The 17,406-nt window shown below is 46.0% G+C and overlaps 1 protein-coding gene across 1 annotated transcript in view; it reads right to left on the reverse strand.

Annotated features, from left to right (window-relative positions):
- Nucleotides 1-13,989, reverse strand: part of POLA2 (DNA polymerase alpha 2, accessory subunit) — a 31,272-nt gene extending 17,283 nt beyond the window's left edge. Inside the window, exons 1-5 of the mRNA XM_007944972.1 lie at nt 13,911-13,989; nt 9,525-9,646; nt 8,918-9,009; nt 7,832-7,889; nt 1,860-1,966 (exon numbers count right to left, since the gene is read on the reverse strand). Of these exons, the coding sequence (XP_007943163.1) occupies nt 1,860-1,966; nt 7,832-7,889; nt 8,918-9,009; nt 9,525-9,646; nt 13,911-13,989 (458 nt within the window). The remainder of the gene's footprint in view (nt 1-1,859; nt 1,967-7,831; nt 7,890-8,917; nt 9,010-9,524; nt 9,647-13,910) is intronic.
- Between the last annotated feature and the right edge of the window lie 3,417 nt (nt 13,990-17,406).

A 17,406-nucleotide genomic window follows, 5' to 3' on the forward strand; every position in this document is an offset into this window, starting at 1 on the left:
GGGCCCTGTAGCCAGGCTCTTCAAGATGAAACAAAGTACGAGTTTTGAGGATGTATGAAGGCCACAACTTTGTCAAAGGATGGCTATGAAAAACCCCCTAGTATCACAACTGTGTGTTACAAGTGGAACCAAAGATAGACCCTACGGGCAGCTATGCATTAATGGTCAGGGCCTGCACCATGGTACTGAAGAGTTCTTCATTGTTGAAGTGTGGCACACAACATTTTGGGAAGAAAAATGAAGAAATCGGCCATGAAGACACAGATAGAAGCTAGTAACACAATTAGAACCAAGTGAAGAAAAATCAGTGTTTTATCTGACACTGAAAACCTCATTTCACAGTAATTATGTAGAAAATACATGTTTGGATACCAAATAGCTGCTGGGCAACAAAGTCTGGTTTTGTTTTTTCTTTTTAATACATCTCAATTCTGTAAACAGTTCTATTCACATAATCAGGTGTCAGACCTGTTTTATAATGTACTTCTGGCATACAATGTTTTGTCAGTAACTAGCTCATCTGTAAGGAGCTCTGATAGTGTAGAGCCTAAGGCACTTGACTGCTAACCAGAAGGCTGGCGGTTCAAACCCACCAGCCACTCCTTGGAAGGAAGACTGGGCAATCTACCTCCGTAGTGATACTGCCTCAGAAACGCAAGGAGGGGTCGCTATGAGTCGGGTCTGACTCAACGGCACACAACAACAACAACAGCTCATCTGTGGGTGATGGTTCTCTGGAGAGGTTCTTATCTGGCCTCCCCTTCAGAACCTGCTACTGTACCTGAAAAACGGTTCATTGGAATATTCTAACCTCATTGATCCTGAACAGCAATGGAATTGCCCATTACCAGTAAAGGTTTGTTTTCCTTTGGTAACCTATGTACTAAGAATAGAATTGTCATACGTAAACATTTTGTTCTTAAAAATTACTTTTGACCCAAATCCTAATTTAAAAAAAAAAAAAAATTACTTTTGCCTTTGGAAAACTCAAAATAGCTGGACAGTCCCGGGTGCTATTAGGTATTCAATCAGTGTTTGTTGAATGAAAAAAAAAAAAAAAAATCCAATGGCTACCCACCTGAGTGACTATAGGGCTTCTATGTCTTCCTCTCTGAGGGGCAGAGGTGGGAAACCTTAAGCTCTGGTTAGCCCAGAAGTGACCCAAGGTAGAGGCAGTGGCCCTGGGAGCTGGTGTGTCCCTAACTGGTTAATACTACCATCCTGAGCCTCACCCTGACAAGACAGTACTGGGAACCCTTTCACTGGGCAGAGGACTTACCGATGGAATTCTCTAGTATAAGACTTGTCATTTACAGATCTTAAGACTTCACATATGACCTTTGTGGGTTTCTGTGTCGAGGGGAGCAGGGACCAGACCCCTAATAATCAGTGTGGATTCAGTGAGAGGAAAACGCTCAGGAACTGGCTGTGACCTGAGCAACGCACAACACGTTACACGACATTATAAACAAAGATGTGTGCTTCCCTTAGCAAAAAAAATAAATACTCTTGATTTAAAAAAAAAAAAAAAGGAAGAAACCTAGCAACACCCAAACTAACAGACACAGGTAAAAAACCTATCGGCCTCTCTGGCAAGACTCCTGAGACTCCTGGCTGCTGAATGGACAGGCTGTTTGCGACAGAAGCTATCGGTTCCTGAGCTAGGAAACAAGCCCTAGAAAAGCGAGTTTCCTTATTACTGTACGAAACAGTAATTTTCCACAAAGAAGAGAAAAGCAGGAGAGCAGGCCTCACCACAGTGGACTCATACACACACGTTTAGTCAAGGACCCTGTAGCCTCAGCCTCCGTCAGGAGACCAGGGAGCCGGGAGGGAGGCGAGTGAAACATGAAGCTTACCTTGGAGAGAAACTCGATGGTGAGAGGAGCAGATGGGGGCTGCGAGCGGACAGACTTCTTTTTCTAAGAGGGGTTTCTGGGGTGGTGATAGCTCGCTTCTGAGAACCCTAGGAACAAAATGAAACAAATCCCAGTCACTCAAAACCCAGGCTGTTCCTGATGTTTACAGTTCCTCAGAAGGGAAGGGAGAGTGAGGCCTAACCAAGGCATGAGACAGGCTGGGCTGGTTATCTTCTGCAGGCCCTGTCTCCCCAGCACGATCCCACCTAGAAACCTTCCAACCTTCCATCAGAACACAGCCCCCAGGCTGAAGGCACCTGTGGAAAGTACAAACGACATTTCCCAGCAGGATGCACGGCAGGCAGGCTGCCCTGTCAAGTCTCCCACATGCTTGCTTTGGCCCCACTTCTTTGCTGTAGAACAGGTTGGGATTTCGTGACCCGTACTGTTTTGACCTGCCTGTACACTTTCTGAGAAGGGTTGAGACCATGTTACTACTTATTTTGGCAAAGTTTACCACGATTTTGAAATTAAAGAAGGGAAGGACTCTAGGCAGATGATGTGGGGAGGGCATGCTTGCAGAGCATTTAGCAAACACCTCACTGATGGTCACTTCTGGTGTGTGTTTATTTTGTTCATCAACAAGAATCCAAAGGTATGCGTACAATAAAACCCGTGGTTCCTGCTCCCATCCTCCCTGCCCTCACTTGCTCTGCTTCTGCGACACTGCTCTCCTCGCAGCCCTTCAAACGTCAACAGTGTTCTACCACAGGACCTTTGCGCTCGCTGTTCCCGCTGCTGGCGCACTCTGCCTGCACATTCCTGCAGGGCTTATTCCCTCACTTCCTTCATTCCCTCCTGTGTCCCCCTGTCAGAGGGAACAACCCTGCCTAAAACAGCAAACAGAAGGGAATGGAGGAACACTGCAAACACACACACACACACACACACATATACACATAAAAACAGCAAACACCCTCTTCCCTTCCTGTATTTTCTTCATAGGACTTATCACCACCAGACCTGCCTGTTCTTACTTCTCTGTTTTCAGTCTGTCTCCACTCCAAGGAGAACAGCCTGGGAGACAGAAAAGACGGAGCCCTAGCCAGCTCCTCTGCTAACTTCTCCTGCCCTCGGGCTCCTCCTGGCTGCCGAGTTAAGCTGTACCACCAAGTTGTCTATTGGCGGCAAGTGAAGAATGAAATGTAAGGGACAATCTCCAAGATTCGCTGTGCAGCAAGAACGGAAACCAAAGTTAAAAACAGCCCTCAGGCTACTGCCCCGATACAACAGCCATTCTGATGATCGTTTTCCCACATTTTTTTCCTATTTTAAAATATACAAATCGTAAGTTATAACCTTAGTTTAAAACGTCTGCGTACAGATGTTTCACTCCATACGCACCATGTGCATTTCCTCATGTTGCTGCAACTTCATCTTTTTTGGTAGCTGGTTATTGGAATCATACTTTTCTTCTGGACGTTTGGACTCCTTGTAATTTTGGGTGATTATAAATACTGCTGCCACACACATCTGCATACAGCTGTTCCCACATTTTAGATTGTTTCCTTAGGAAGAGTTTCACAAGGGGGAATTACAGGGTGAAAGGACAGAAAAGATTTTGCGGCTTCTCAAACTACTGTCCCAGAAGACTCTTCCAGTCCACAGTGGGCTATGATCCTTGAAGGCCAAGGCAGTGGTGCGGGGATATTTCAGGAGACAGACAGTCCGTCTCCCAGGACACAGCAAGACAGTGGCACTTTGGTAAACAAACCAGCCTAGTGGGTCTAGTCCTCAGCCTTATGGTGAAACCTGGTTGTGTTAACACACTGACTCTGCTTACAGCTCTCAGGGATGCACTCACTCCAACTGAGCTCACCAGATTCATTAACACTAAGTGCCAGTTGGCCCATTTTTAATGAGAAATACAGTCACTGCTACCATGCTCTGGTATCCTGGTAAGATTTGCCATACCACACAGGCAACCAACTTATAACCAAAGAGCCAGTTTACTCATTTCCAGAAACAGAAATGCTGTGAGCACAGAGACTTCAAATCCCTGGACTCACAAATTTGAACAGAAGACTTGTGGTGAGCACGGATGCAGAATGGCTGTCAACTGTGTAAGTCAAATATTGATATGGCGATAAGCTAAAGCCACCGACAGAGTGACCTTTGCAGCCGAGGTGCGTCCGCTCCAGGACCTGACCAGGGCAGGCAACCTTACCTGGTACCGTCTGTATAGGAAAGGCTGCACTGGGCAGCAGGACTTTTTTCACGCTGCCAACGATGCACGGCCTAACAATGAGCAAGCATGTCCACGTGATGGGTACCATTCTTACTTCCAGCCCACATACATACTGAGTCTCCTCCAAGCTTCACACACATACTCCGATTTGTTTGCTCCATATTTCATTCCAACTCACTCAGCTCCAGTTCCAGGTGAGAAACTTTGATTCGTAGTACAGCCTCCTAAGTACTTTTGTGGCAAGAATGGATGTCCAAATATGGAGGTCCCTCTGTCAGTAAGTTAAATACATTTGCATCCAGCTTAGTATTAGTGGACTGAGAGCTGGGTTAGCACAAGTCAGTTTCTAAGCCTATGGTCAATTCTGGATACACAGAGAAGTCACATAAATTCTGGGCCTGCAATGCCGTCAACCAAATCAAAACGGCCCCACCAGGTACTGCAGTCCCATGAAAACCTACCTAGAAAACCAACTTCCCTTACTTGTTTTTTCCCCCCAACTATTAGCAAATGCCTCTTTGTGCCAGGCACTGGGAAAACAGCAACAGATAAAACAATGTCTCCTTCCTCAAAGGGACTCCATTCCAATGGAGTGGAGACAGACAAAAAACAGAAGTAAAAATGTAACATGTGTGATGGTAATAAGTCCTATGAAGAAAAATGAGGAAAATGAAGAAGGGGAAGAGTGTTTGCCATTTTAGGCAGGCTTGTTCCCTCTGCAGGAGGATACAGGAGGGAATGAGGAAGTGAGGGAATAAGCCCTGTAGGAAGAGTGCTCTGGCAGCGGGAACCACTGTTGACATGTCTGAAGGACCACAAAGCGCAGTGTGGCAGAAGCAGAGTAAGTGGGGGACAGAGGGAGCAGGGGGCCAGCTCATTCAGAACCTCACTCCTCTGGCTCAGTCTTCAACTGTCACCAGGGGAGATGAGAAACCGTGGACACCTGTGGGCAGGGGAAACATGACCTGATGTTCGTGTGAAAGGACCACCTGGCAGCTGTGTGGGGAACTGGCTGGAGGAGGACGAGGCAGAAAGAAGCCAGGGAAAACTGTCCCTTAAATATGATGGTGAAATTAGGAGATTTCCAGATAAGCAGAAACTAAGGGAATTTGTTAAAACCAGACCAACCTTACAAGACATCCTAAAGGGAGTCCTTTGATCAGAGAACTAAAAATAGCAAATAACAATAGACCATTAATACACAAGATAACATAACCCAGAAACCACAGCTATGGACATATCCAAAGTAAAATGAGATTACAAGGTTGTAGACAGGGAACCAGAGATAGCAATTGGCAAGTGAGGACAACTACAAACAAAAAGAGGGAAAAGACTGTGCAGTCACAGAATTTCTAAATGGTGAGGAAGTTAAGAAAGTTGAAAGATAGAATGGACTGTTCTAAACTTGGGGATAAATTTATAAATCATAGGGTAACCACAAAGAAAAATTATAAACCTTCACATCACAATAGAAAAGAGGACAAGCACAAATACTCAGCATATTCTAAAACAACAGCAACAACGGGAATGATAACACAATTCATAAACAAAACGAGCTCAGCACAGAAAATAATATGGAACAAAGAAACCAGGGACACCAGGAAAAAATACATAACAAAATGACAGCAACAAATTCAAACTTATCAATAATCACCCTGAATGTTAATGGATTAAATGTACCACTCAAGAGACGGGAGAGTTGCAGATTGGATAAGAAAACACAACCCATCCATATGCTGCCTACAAGAGACACACCTTAGAGATAATGACAAAAACAGACTAAAAATCAAAGGTTGGAAAAAGATATATCAAGCAAATGGCAACTGTAAGACAGCAGGAGTGGCAATACTAATTTCTGATCAAATTGACTTTAAGACAAAAACCACCATCCGAGACAAAGAAGGACATTATATAATGATTAAAGGATCAATTGAACACGAAGATATAACCATAAGAAAGAAGCCAGGGGACCAGCAGGGCCATCACAATCACTCAGGGAGGCGGTGGTGCAGTGGACCCGGTGATGGCAGGGAGGTGGTGAGAGGTGGCCAGACCCTGGAAGGAGGGCTGATGGGATGGCAGCCCGTAGGCTGGATGGAGGATGGGAAAGAAAAGAAGAGCCAAGGAGGTCTCTAAAGTTCTTGGCCTGGGCAAATGTAAGAATGGGGGTGCCCTTTACTGAGAAACAGACTCTGAGACAGACCATCGAGAGCTGAGACGTCTCCAGTCTCAACATAGCCTGAGGAAAACCTCACCGTCTCCTCTAATTATATGCACCTGGATTTGTCTTGGCAACTTCACAAGACCTTTTGTGCTTTCCCACTCTCCACAGGCAGACCTCAACTACCTACCTTCTAATGACATAAATTACTCTGAAAAATTAAGGCGCACTCCAGGATTATGAACCGCCACTAACTGCAGTTTAGAGAAAGAGTAACTCCTGTTACTGTATACTTCCTTTGGCCCTGGCACTTTACGTACTCATTTATCTGCAAGTCCTCCAAGACAGGAGGTGCTATTCCCTGGCCGTGAGCTTCTTAAGGCTGGAGCCCCTCCATGCCGGTTTCACGCACTGCGGTCTACCCCGTGTCTACTGCAGAGCAGAAGGCCCCTGGGTGGGGCAAAGGGTTTGCACTTGGCTGCTAACCTAAAGGGTGGCTGTCTGAACCCATGCCACAAAATAAAGGCCTGGCAATCTGCTTCTGTAAAGAATGCGGCCAAGAAAGCTCTATGGTGCAGCTTCACTGTGTGATGCAGGTCACTGTGAGTTGCAATCGACTGCATGGCAACTTTGCTTTTATTCAGTACAGTGCCTGGCACACACTAAAAAACAACACGAACATCAACCAGTTGCTGTTGAGTCAATTCCAGCTCGTAGTGGCCCTGTGTGTTTCAGAGAACTGAGCTCAAGAGGGTTTTCACTGGCTGGCATCTTTTGGAAGCAGATCATCAGGTCTCTGGGTGGATTCAAACCACTAACCTTTTGGTATGTAGCCAAGTGCTTAACCATTTGCACCACCCAGGTGGGACGTGGTGCTCCATAAATGAATGAAGGAATCTTGATTTACAGGTGAGGCAATTACAGCTAAGAGAGACACTCACTCACCTGAAGTCACGTAGGACTGACTCCAACTCTGAAGGCAATGCTTTTCCACAACTCTATCCTACCTCTCCATGGAGCTCTAGTGGTCCAGTGGTTAAGTGCTCAGCCCACGATTAAGTTAAGTCGACCAGGTTAAGTTCAAACCCACCAACTGCTCTACGGGAGAAAGATGTGGTCCTCTGCTTCTGTAAAGACTTACAGCCTTGGAAACCCTATGGGGCAGCTCTGCCTACTCTGCTCTGTGGGGTCACTGTGAGTCAGTTTTTTCGACTCTCTCTTTCCCACTGAGATCCAACACTATAGTACTGGATTATTCTAATTCCCCTCATACAACACTATGCAGCCATTAGAAAGGGCAGTTATGCGGAAACCGTATTCACAGATGTGTTTATTATATAGTAGCTGAAAAATGGCAGCAATCCATTCAAAAGGACAGTCATTAGGTAAAAACATCTGTGCACAGGATCGGAAAGGAAAAAGCCAAAATGGTACTAGAGTAGAAACTGTGTGAGGTTGGTTCATGTTCTCCCTCAGAACTTCAAATGTGATTGATCCTGCTTTTAGAATAAAGGAGAAATTACCTGACTTGTAAAATGCAATCTCCAAACACTGTGTACTCACCTTAGAGGGGGTCGTGTAAGAGTTCAAGAGGCTCTCCTCTTCTTCTTCCACTTCAATTCTAAAAACTCTGCTTAAGGAAAACCGTAATAAACTTCCACCCAAGGTTTAAGGTCATAGTTTCCAGGGACACCCCAGTTAACTGGCCTAATACCATGTTTTTACTACTTAACTGTGTAGTGCCTGGAGTCTTAAAAGATTTCAAGGGGCCATCCAAAGCATAACAATGGCTCTCTATTCACATGGAGCAACACAGAAAGAATCTCACACACTCACACACACACACACACACAAGGAAGTGGGATGCGTGGCTAACTGCCTCCATGAACAACTGCTGCCTTTGCTATGAGAGAAGAAGAACTGGGTGGTGCTCTGCCACCATTGCTGAACATTTTGGTCAAAGATTCTATAAAAGAATGCTAGTCAAAAGGAGGGAAATGCAGAATAGAATTTCAGATTCTCATGGAATCCAGACTTTTGGGAGCCACTAAGGTTGGCTGAATCCCGAATACCATTGCCCTGTGATAATCTTTAAACTTTAAATCAAAAATATCCTCTGAAGTCTTCTTAAAACCGAGTAATAGTTTACCTTGTTGTTGCTAGGTGCTGTCAAGACAGCTCCAACTCATAGCATCGCTGTGAATGAAACACTGCCTGGTCCATAGTCTAGCTTTACAAGTAAAAAAGGTTCTTTTAAGATCTTTGTGGGATCAAACTGAGAACAGCTCAAAAGATTAGACAGGAACCTCAGCAGGCAGTGAGTTTATGTTAATGGGAAGAAACAACTTAGAAGAGGAGGGTCAGAGTGGTTGTACAACTCGAAGAATGTAACCCACGTCACTTAGTTATGCATGTAGAAATTGGTGACTCAGTATAGGTTTTGCTGTGTGTATTCTCAATGACAACAATGCAAATCAATTATAGTGATGAAAAAAATTAAACATCCACTCAAAATCTAAGGCAAAGTCTGATTCAATAAGAAATCTGAATAGTACGTAGTTTTTATAATTTCCTTCTAAACTACACATACAACAGTAGAGCAATTATAAAACATGGCCCCACACAGACAGCTTCAGTAGACAAGGATACAACTCTTGAATGGAAACAATGTCTCTGGCTCCTGCATGTCCACTGTCCCTGGAGGCACCGTGCTGGGCTTTGGATGCTCTTTTGCTCAGAAACTGAGGAATAAAAGACAATGAATATATCTTCCCATAGTAAAGTCAAGGAGCTCTGGTAGCGTAGTACCTAAGGCACTCGACTGCTAACCAGAAGGGTGGTGCTTCAAACCAACCAGCCACTCCTTGGAAGGAAAGTTGGGCAATCTACTTCCATAGTGATACGGCCTCCGAAATCCAAGGAGGGTTCACTATGAGTCGGATTGGACTTGATGGCACATGAGTTTACAGTAAAGTAACAGAGGAGGCATTTTCCACGGCCTCGAGGTAATAATCCAAAAACCAAGCATTGAGTCCATTCTGGCTCATGACCACCCCCTGTATGTCAGAGTAGAACTGTGCTCCAGGGAGGAAACTGGGGCTCAGAGATAATAAATAGCGTGCCCAAGTTCCCATCAGGGCTGGGGTACAGGTGTGTTTGATTTCAAAGTCCACACTCTTCTGGTAGATCCTGATGCCTCCCCTACAGAGCAGAAATGGAGACTTAGGTCACCAGTTGGCTTACATTTTGCTCTTACCTCATGCTCAAGAGAGTTCAGGGTCTCTAAGGTAAGGTTAACTCCGTGTGTGCTGACGAAGGCGACCAGCTCGGCTGCCATTTCCTCCTCATTGTGTCCGTACAGAATGCACAGTTCTGCCACTGGAGGAAGGAAAAGTGGACAAAGAACCAAGTCCATTGCTTGCTGCCTTCACTTTGAAATGTGAAAAAAATAACCCTGTATTTATTCCATTGATATTGATCAGCACCTAGTAATGCCAGGTACTGTTCTAGGCACTGAAAATCCTTGTTCTCATGAAGCGTCATACTGGGGGGAGGCAGTAGACACAAAAACAAATGAGTACGCAGCATGCTTCCCATTGCCACGGAGTCAACTTTGACGCACGGCAACCCTACAGGACAGAGCAGAACCGCCTCACAGGGTTTCCGGGCTGTAAATCTGTATGGAGGCAGGCTGCCACATCTTTCTCCTGCAGAGCAGCTGGTGGGTTCAAACTGCTATGGTTAGCAGCCAAGCGCTTCAGTGTATCATTAGGGCTCCATACAGTTATGTGAGATGGTTAAATAAATGTGTGATGTAGAAAAATAAAGCAGGGAGAGGGGCTGGTAATCTAAAACGCACTGATTAGGAAAGGCCTCATTGAGAAGCAGACTCTGAGTAAAGACTGAAGGCGGTGAAGGAGTAAGCCAGGCAGTGTTTAGGGCGAGAACTTTCAGGCTGGAGGAGTGGTGTGCACAGATCCTGAGTGGAAGCAGGATCAGCAAGGCCACTGTGTGACTGAAGATGAGGCCAAAAGGGTCAAGAGGGGGCAGACGACACAGGGCCTGGTTGGCCATTGTAATTACCCTGTGTTATGGACTGAGTGCTGTCCCCAACATTATGTGTTGTAAACTTTAATATGGGTTTTTGTTATCCCATTTGGGAATGGGCTTTGTTATGTTAAGGGTGTGTTTAAATCAATCTTTTTTGAGATATAAAAGAGATTAAGCAAGCAAGTAAGCAGAGATGGGGGAAACTAGATGCCATACCCCATGACGATCACCAAGAAGCCAGGGAGTAGAAGCTAAAGAGACAAGGACTTTCCATCAGAGTGACAGAGAGAGAACGCCTTCCCCTAGCCTTCAGACTTCTAGCCTCCTAAACCGGGAGAAAATACATGTCTGTTTGTTAAGCTACCCACTTGTGGTACTGAGCTAGTTGGAAAATCATTAGAGGGCTTTGGACAGAAGAGGGACATGAGCTGACTGTGGTGAACAGAAGTGCTCTGGATGCTGGACTAAGCACAGACTGAAGGGGGCGAGGGTAGAACCAAGGAGACCATCAGGAGAACTATGGCAAAACCTAGGTGAGAGATGATGGGGGCCCGAGGCAGGGTGGTGCCAGTGGATATGCTGAGCGGGTCGGACTCTGAATAGGATACACATGAAGGTAAAGCCAGAGGGATTTGCTAGTGTCAGGAGAGAAGGAAAGACGCCAAGGATGACTCCGATGATTCTATCCTGAGCAACGGAAAGGGTGGAACTGCCATTAACTGAGATGGGAAGACAGCAGAAACACTGCTGTGAGGAGTGGGAGAAGACACTAGGAATTGGTTTGAGATACGTGGAGCCTAAGATGCCAATTAGACCTCCTACTGGAGACAGACATCAAGTAAGCAGCTGGATGGACCAGCCTGCAGTGCAGGCAAGAGGTCTGGGCTGAGACGTGAGTTTGACAATCATCAGCAAATGCATGCAATGCAAAGCTACGAGACCCGGTGACATCACCTGGGAGTGAGTGTATCTAGTTAACAGTAAGTGGCCCAAGGCCTGAGTCACAGCGGGCTCCAGTGTTAAGAGGAGGACGAATCTGCACAGCCTGTGAAGTGGTAACCAGCAAGGAAGGAGAACAACTAAGAGCAAGATTCCTGGGTAGTGCAAATGGTTAATATACTTGGCTCCTCAACAAAAGGGTGGAGATTCGAGTCCACCTGGAGGCACGTTAGAGGAAAAGCCGAGCATCTACTGAAAATCAGCAGTTGAAAACCCTACAGAACACAGTTCAGCTCTGACACAGGGGCTGCTATGAGTGGGAACTGACTTGATGGCAAATGGTAGTGTCCGAGAAGCTAAGAGAAAAAAGTGACTTCAAGAAGAGGAACTGATGAACAGTGTCAAATGTAGCTGATAATTCAAGAGGAGGGATGAGAACTCATCAGGGAAGCGGTGCAGGTGAGGAAGCCTACTGAACGGCTAGAAGAGAGTGGGAGGAGAGAAAGACCCAAAGGCAGCAAACAACTCAGACCTGAACTCAGACAACTCCTCTGAGGTGGTCTGCTGTAATTGGGAAGGAGAGAACAGGGGTAGCAGCTGGAGTAGTAAGTGGAGTGAACAGAGGAGTTCAAAGGCAGGAGTTAAGAACCACGGTTCCATGCCAACAGGAAAAAATCTGAAAGAAACACAGACAAAATAGGTAAGAGCAGAATTACTGGACATTCTTAAGTAGGTGAGAAGGCATGGGTTTTAGGACTCAAGTGGAGGGTTTGGCTTTTGCTAGGAATATGGAGAGTTTACTCATTGTAATAGAAGCAGGTAGGTAAGAAGAAGTACTGGTGGTCATTGATGGAAGTTTTCTAATTGCTTCTATTTTCTCAGTGAAACAGGTGATAATAAGCTCATCAGCTGAGAGTGAGAGTGAGTATTATAGATTGAATTGTGTATACGTGTTGAATTCCTGGCCCTTGTACCTGTGGATATCATCCTGTATGGAAACAGATTTTTCTTCTATTACGTTAATGATGTCATCACTGTAGGCTGGATCCTAAACCTAATCACTTCTGAGTTACAAAAAAGACCAGACTAGACACAAAGACCAACGGAGAAAGACAGATGCCAACAAACACCAAGGATGGCCAGCAGGCACCAGAAGCAAAGAGAGAGGCGCACAGATGGACTTGTGGCCAAGACCCTAATTTGGACTTTTAGCCTCCATGACTGTGAGAAAAAAAGGTACGTATTTTTTTCTGTGAAACCTTCTTATATTCATGGGTATAGTCCCACTCTCCTTCCCTTGCATGTCTTATCTGTGTTTGCACTCGTAGATGACTATTACTGTTATCGCAGGGTTGTGTATGAGTAAGTATTGACCTCTGCTGCCTTTAACTCTTGTACTCCTCCCAGCACCTTCCTTTCCTTGATCATTTTGTGCTGCCCTCCCTACTGTACAGTCTTTTCCTTTCACCCAAATTAATGTGTGTCTACTCTCTAGTTAGTGGTTTACAGAAAAAACACATTTCTATTCCTTAAAACCAGCCACTTGGGACATTTCGGTAGCTCTGGTGGTGTAGTGCGTAAGGCACTTGACTGCTAACCAGAAGGCTGGCGGTTCAAACCCACCAGTCACTCCTCAGAAGGAAGGTTGGACAATCTACTTCCGTAGTGATACTGCTTCGGAAACCCAAGGAAGGGTCACTATGAGTCGGGATCCACGGCAGTGAGTTTCATTTTTTTTGTTTGTTTGCTTAGGAAGAGAATGCAGTGGACATAAGAACAAGAGTACTCTCGTTTCCGGGAAAGGAATTTTCCATCGAACAATAACGTGTGTCTTTCGGCCTTGCAAATATCAAAAGCTCCAAGTGTTCATGACCGGTTCAGGCCAAGAGATGCTCATCTCGATTCTAAAGCTGGGAACGTCCACATCTCCTGAGACTTGTTTGTAGGCCCTAAATAGATCGCATCCATCCTGCCGCGAGTGCTGCAAGGAGCGCGGGCTGCAAGGCGGCACCTGGGTCCAGGGGTCAGCTCAGACACGAACTTGGGACCTTTTTCTCCCTCTGGAAACAGAAGAAGCTGACAGGCTCCCTACAAGTTCTTTCCAAAGCTAAAATTCACTTCCAGGAACCCCGCACGGGAGACTCACATTTGCAGGGAGGCCAGGACTAAGCGACTGCCATCTGCACCCCTCATTTCTCTCTGTTGTCAGGGCTTCTCAGAGACGCCACCCAGATCCTCCCCAAACCAAACCAAACCAGTTGCCGTTGCAGTTTCCACTCTCCCTATTGCAATTCTTTACGGAAGCAGACTGCCACATCTTTCTCCCGCCGACCTTTCCTTTCGCGGCCGCGCGCTTCAAGCACCGCGTCATCAGGGTCCCCCCAGCCCGGTCCTAACGCAGCCCAATCCCATCCTTCTGAGACGGCGAGGAGGTGAAATCACCCTTCATATTCCTATTTTGTGAACTGTATTTAAGCAGTTCCTGTCAGCATTGCAAAGTCCCCACATTCCAACTCTTAGACTCGGTTTGATTCTTCCTTTCACAACCACCCAGAACTCCGAAACTCGGAAGCGTCCCCCATTTCTATTCTAGGCTACCCGGAGCGACAGCGTGGAGCACAGTCCGGGTCGGGGGACAGGCTGAGGGACTCACATTTTGCGATCACAGCCTGCTCGCACTTTAGGCCGAAGATCTCCAACTCCTCCGCCAGCTGCTGGGTGGACACTGCCATGGTGACCCAAGAGGCCCCCTTTCACCTTCCGCGGGACCGAGACGGGAGGTGACGAGCTAGCCCAAGACCTCAGGCAGTCAGAAGGCCCGGGACTGTCACTCACAGGGAAACACTTCAAAGAAAATGAAGGGAGGGAGCAGAAATCTCGAGAAGTCGCTTTCCTGACGAGAATGTTCTGCTCCCGAAAAGTTACCTCTGAGCCTCTCAGGGGCCAGAACAGAGTCGCCAGGAAAAACGCGCTAAACGGTTTGTGAAGGGCGCGCACGCGCGAAATCCGGGTTCAACTCCACCCCTTCTCCTCCGCTCCCCACCACTCACTTCCGGACTCCGTGCGCGCACGCTCGTTAGAGGTCGCATGCGCACAAACATCAACTTGCTCACTTGCGTACCTGCGCCTGGCGGTCTGCCCCACGGCGGCTACGCGATTGTCTCTCGCTGAGCAGGAAAGCGCCGGTTGGGCCACGCCCCGGTCGCTCCAGCACGGAGGATGCGTTTCTGAGCCAACCGAGAATGCTTGTTTCGGGGCATCGCCTGCTCAGAGAGGCTTTGTTTCCCAGGCATCACCGTTTTGTCGTTTTGTCGTATACTTTGTTGTTCATGTTCATGCCTTTTTTTTTTTCTTCCTTTTTATTATGATTTGGGTGAAAGTTTACAGAGCAAATTCATTTTCAATGCAGCACTTCATACACATTTTGTTTCATGCATTGACTGCAATTCCCCACAATGTAACAGCTCTCTTCCCACTTCCTCCCAGTAGTTACCTCTTCCCTGGGTGCTTCTTTCTTACACGTTCTGTCCCTCTGAGCTGTCTCCCTGTGAAAACACTGCCCTTCTGTTCTCCCACAGTTGATGTTGATCCTCTGAGGAGTGTATCTACCTGATGTAAATGTTCACTCTACATGCCTGTCTATTGTCTGGCTGAAAGCCATGGGAGTGAGTTCAATTCCAGGCTTGAAGGGTGGCTAGGGGTCACAATCTTGGAGGTCTTACCAGGATCTATCAGACCAAAAAACCTGTTTTTGTTTTTTTTTTTAATGATTTAGAATTTTGTTCCACATTGTTCTCTCACTCTATTCAGGCTCTCCTACACTGATCCCTTTCTAAGTGGCTGACAGTGGTAGCTAGGCACCATCTAGTTTTTCCGGTCTCAGGGTCATGTAGGCTTAGGTTCCCATGGTCCACCAGTCACTTGGACTTATTGTTTCCACGTGTCTTTGATTTTCTTCATTCTTCTTTGCTCCAGATGAGACCAATTATTGCATCTAGATGGCTCCTTGCAAGTTTTTAGGACCCCAGTCGCTACTCACCAAAGTAGGATGTAGAATAATGTTTTTGTGTAGTGTGTTATTCCAACGAGCTTGATGTCCCCTGGGACCGTGGTCCTGAGCCCACAGGCCCAACAACTTGCTCCCGCAGGGTGGTTGGCTGTGGCTAAGAAGTTACCCTGTTTTGGTTACCTAGTGCCACTCTGATAAGAATATACCACAAATGGGATGCTTGAACAAACAGGAGTTTATTCTCTTACAGTTCAGGAGGCTAGAAGTCTGAGTTCAAAGTGCCAGGCTCTAGGGGCTGGGTGAAAGCCCCTCAACCTTGGGTTTCAGCTATACCTTTTGTTCCAGGCCCACTGAAGCTAGAGGCATCTCTTCATCCAGGCAGCTACTGGCTGCTGAGGCTAAGAAGCCCAAGGTTGACAAATAAAATGGCACAGTCCCGATGTTACCATACCACTTGGCAGGCCATTAATTCAAGTCCATTGACAGTCCCAAGGTCAGCAGAGCATGGCAGGCTGCTGAACAATGACACGGCTACATGTAGGCCTCAAGTGTGCCATAAACTAGAGACCATTCCCAAAGCTGTTTCTTATATATGGGAAGCAGACGACATACCCAAAGGCAGCTACTCAGCTGCTCCCAGTAGATTCCACCATGGAGTTGATTACCAGTCTCATCATGGGGAATACTACATACAGCTGCCTAGCCACTCAATCAGGCCTAGCCAAGTTGACACACAAAATTAACCACCACACTAACTTTGCCTCCTGTTAGTTTTATTTATATGGACATTATTTTATTTTTTTTACTTTTATTGTGGTGAAAACATACACAAGAAGACATTTGCCAACATAACAACTCCTGCATTTACAGCTCAGACATTGATGACATTTTTCATGTTATGCCACCATTATTGCTACCTTTTTCCAAGATATTCCACCACCATTAGCATAAACTCAATGCTTATATGGACATTCTTATAGCACATGCAAATACATATGTAGAAATATCATCTACCAAACTTATATATGGTTATGGGTATATTCCCTTTGGTCTAGACACACCTGATCATTCAGCCTGCCTGCCTATGTATCTACCTATATAGATTAATGTCTGTTATTACTGACAATGCAGTGTTGTGCATATAAAAGTACTTACCTTTGTTGTCTGAACCTCTTGTGCACTTCTCTGTGTCTTCCTTTTCCTTAGTGGTATTGTGCTGGTCACTCACTTTTGGTATATTGCTTTTCCCTTCAAGGAACTGGGCTCTTCTGACAACACGTCCAAAGTATGAGAGATGAAGTCTGGCCATTCCGACTTTTAAGGAGCATTCCAGCTGTACTTCCTCCGAGACAGATCTGTTCATTCTTATAGCAGTCCACGGTACATTCAATATTCTTTGCCAACACGACAATTCAAATGCATCAGTTCTTCTGTGGTCTTTACTCATTGCCTAGTTCTCACATGCACATGAAGCTATTGAAAATACCATGGCTTGGGTTAGTCACACCGTAGTCTTCACAGTGACATCTTTGCTGTTTAAAGAGGTCTTTTGCAGCAGAACTGCCCAATGCAATGCATCATTCACTTCGTACATTCCATACTCCAATCATTAGTGGATGTTTGCAGCTGTTTGTTCTCACACTGAGTCATGCCACGTTAGCAAATGAAGGTCCAGAAAGCTTTACTGCATCCACATGATTAAAGCTGACTCTACTCTGAGGAAGCAGCTCTCCCCCAGTCATATTTTGAGTGCCTTCCCACCGAGGGGCATCTTCTGGCACTGTATCAGACAGTGTTTCCCTGTTATTCATAAGGTTTTCAGTGGCCAATTTATTTTTTTTTTCAGAAGTGGACCCGGCCATGTCCTTCTTCCTAGTCTGTCTTAGTCTGGAAGCACTGCTGAAACCTGTCCATTCTGTGTGACATGTTGGTATTTGAAATAAAATACCAGTGGCATAGCTTCCCACATCACACAACATGCAAGCCACCACAGTACAACCGACAAATGAATGGTGGGCTCTTGTGACAGGTCATGTGAAAGAAGCCCTGCTGGTGCAGTGGTTAAGTGCTCAGCTACCAACCACCAGCCACTCCACAGGGGAGAGATGTGGTAGTCTGCTTCCATAAAGATTACAGCCTT

The sequence above is a fragment of the Orycteropus afer genome, unplaced genomic scaffold (assembly GCF_000298275.1).
Source record: "Orycteropus afer afer isolate SDZICR_OR568_19922 unplaced genomic scaffold, OryAfe1.0 scaffold00130, whole genome shotgun sequence".
In the NCBI taxonomy this organism is placed as follows: domain Eukaryota; kingdom Metazoa; phylum Chordata; class Mammalia; order Tubulidentata; family Orycteropodidae; genus Orycteropus; species Orycteropus afer.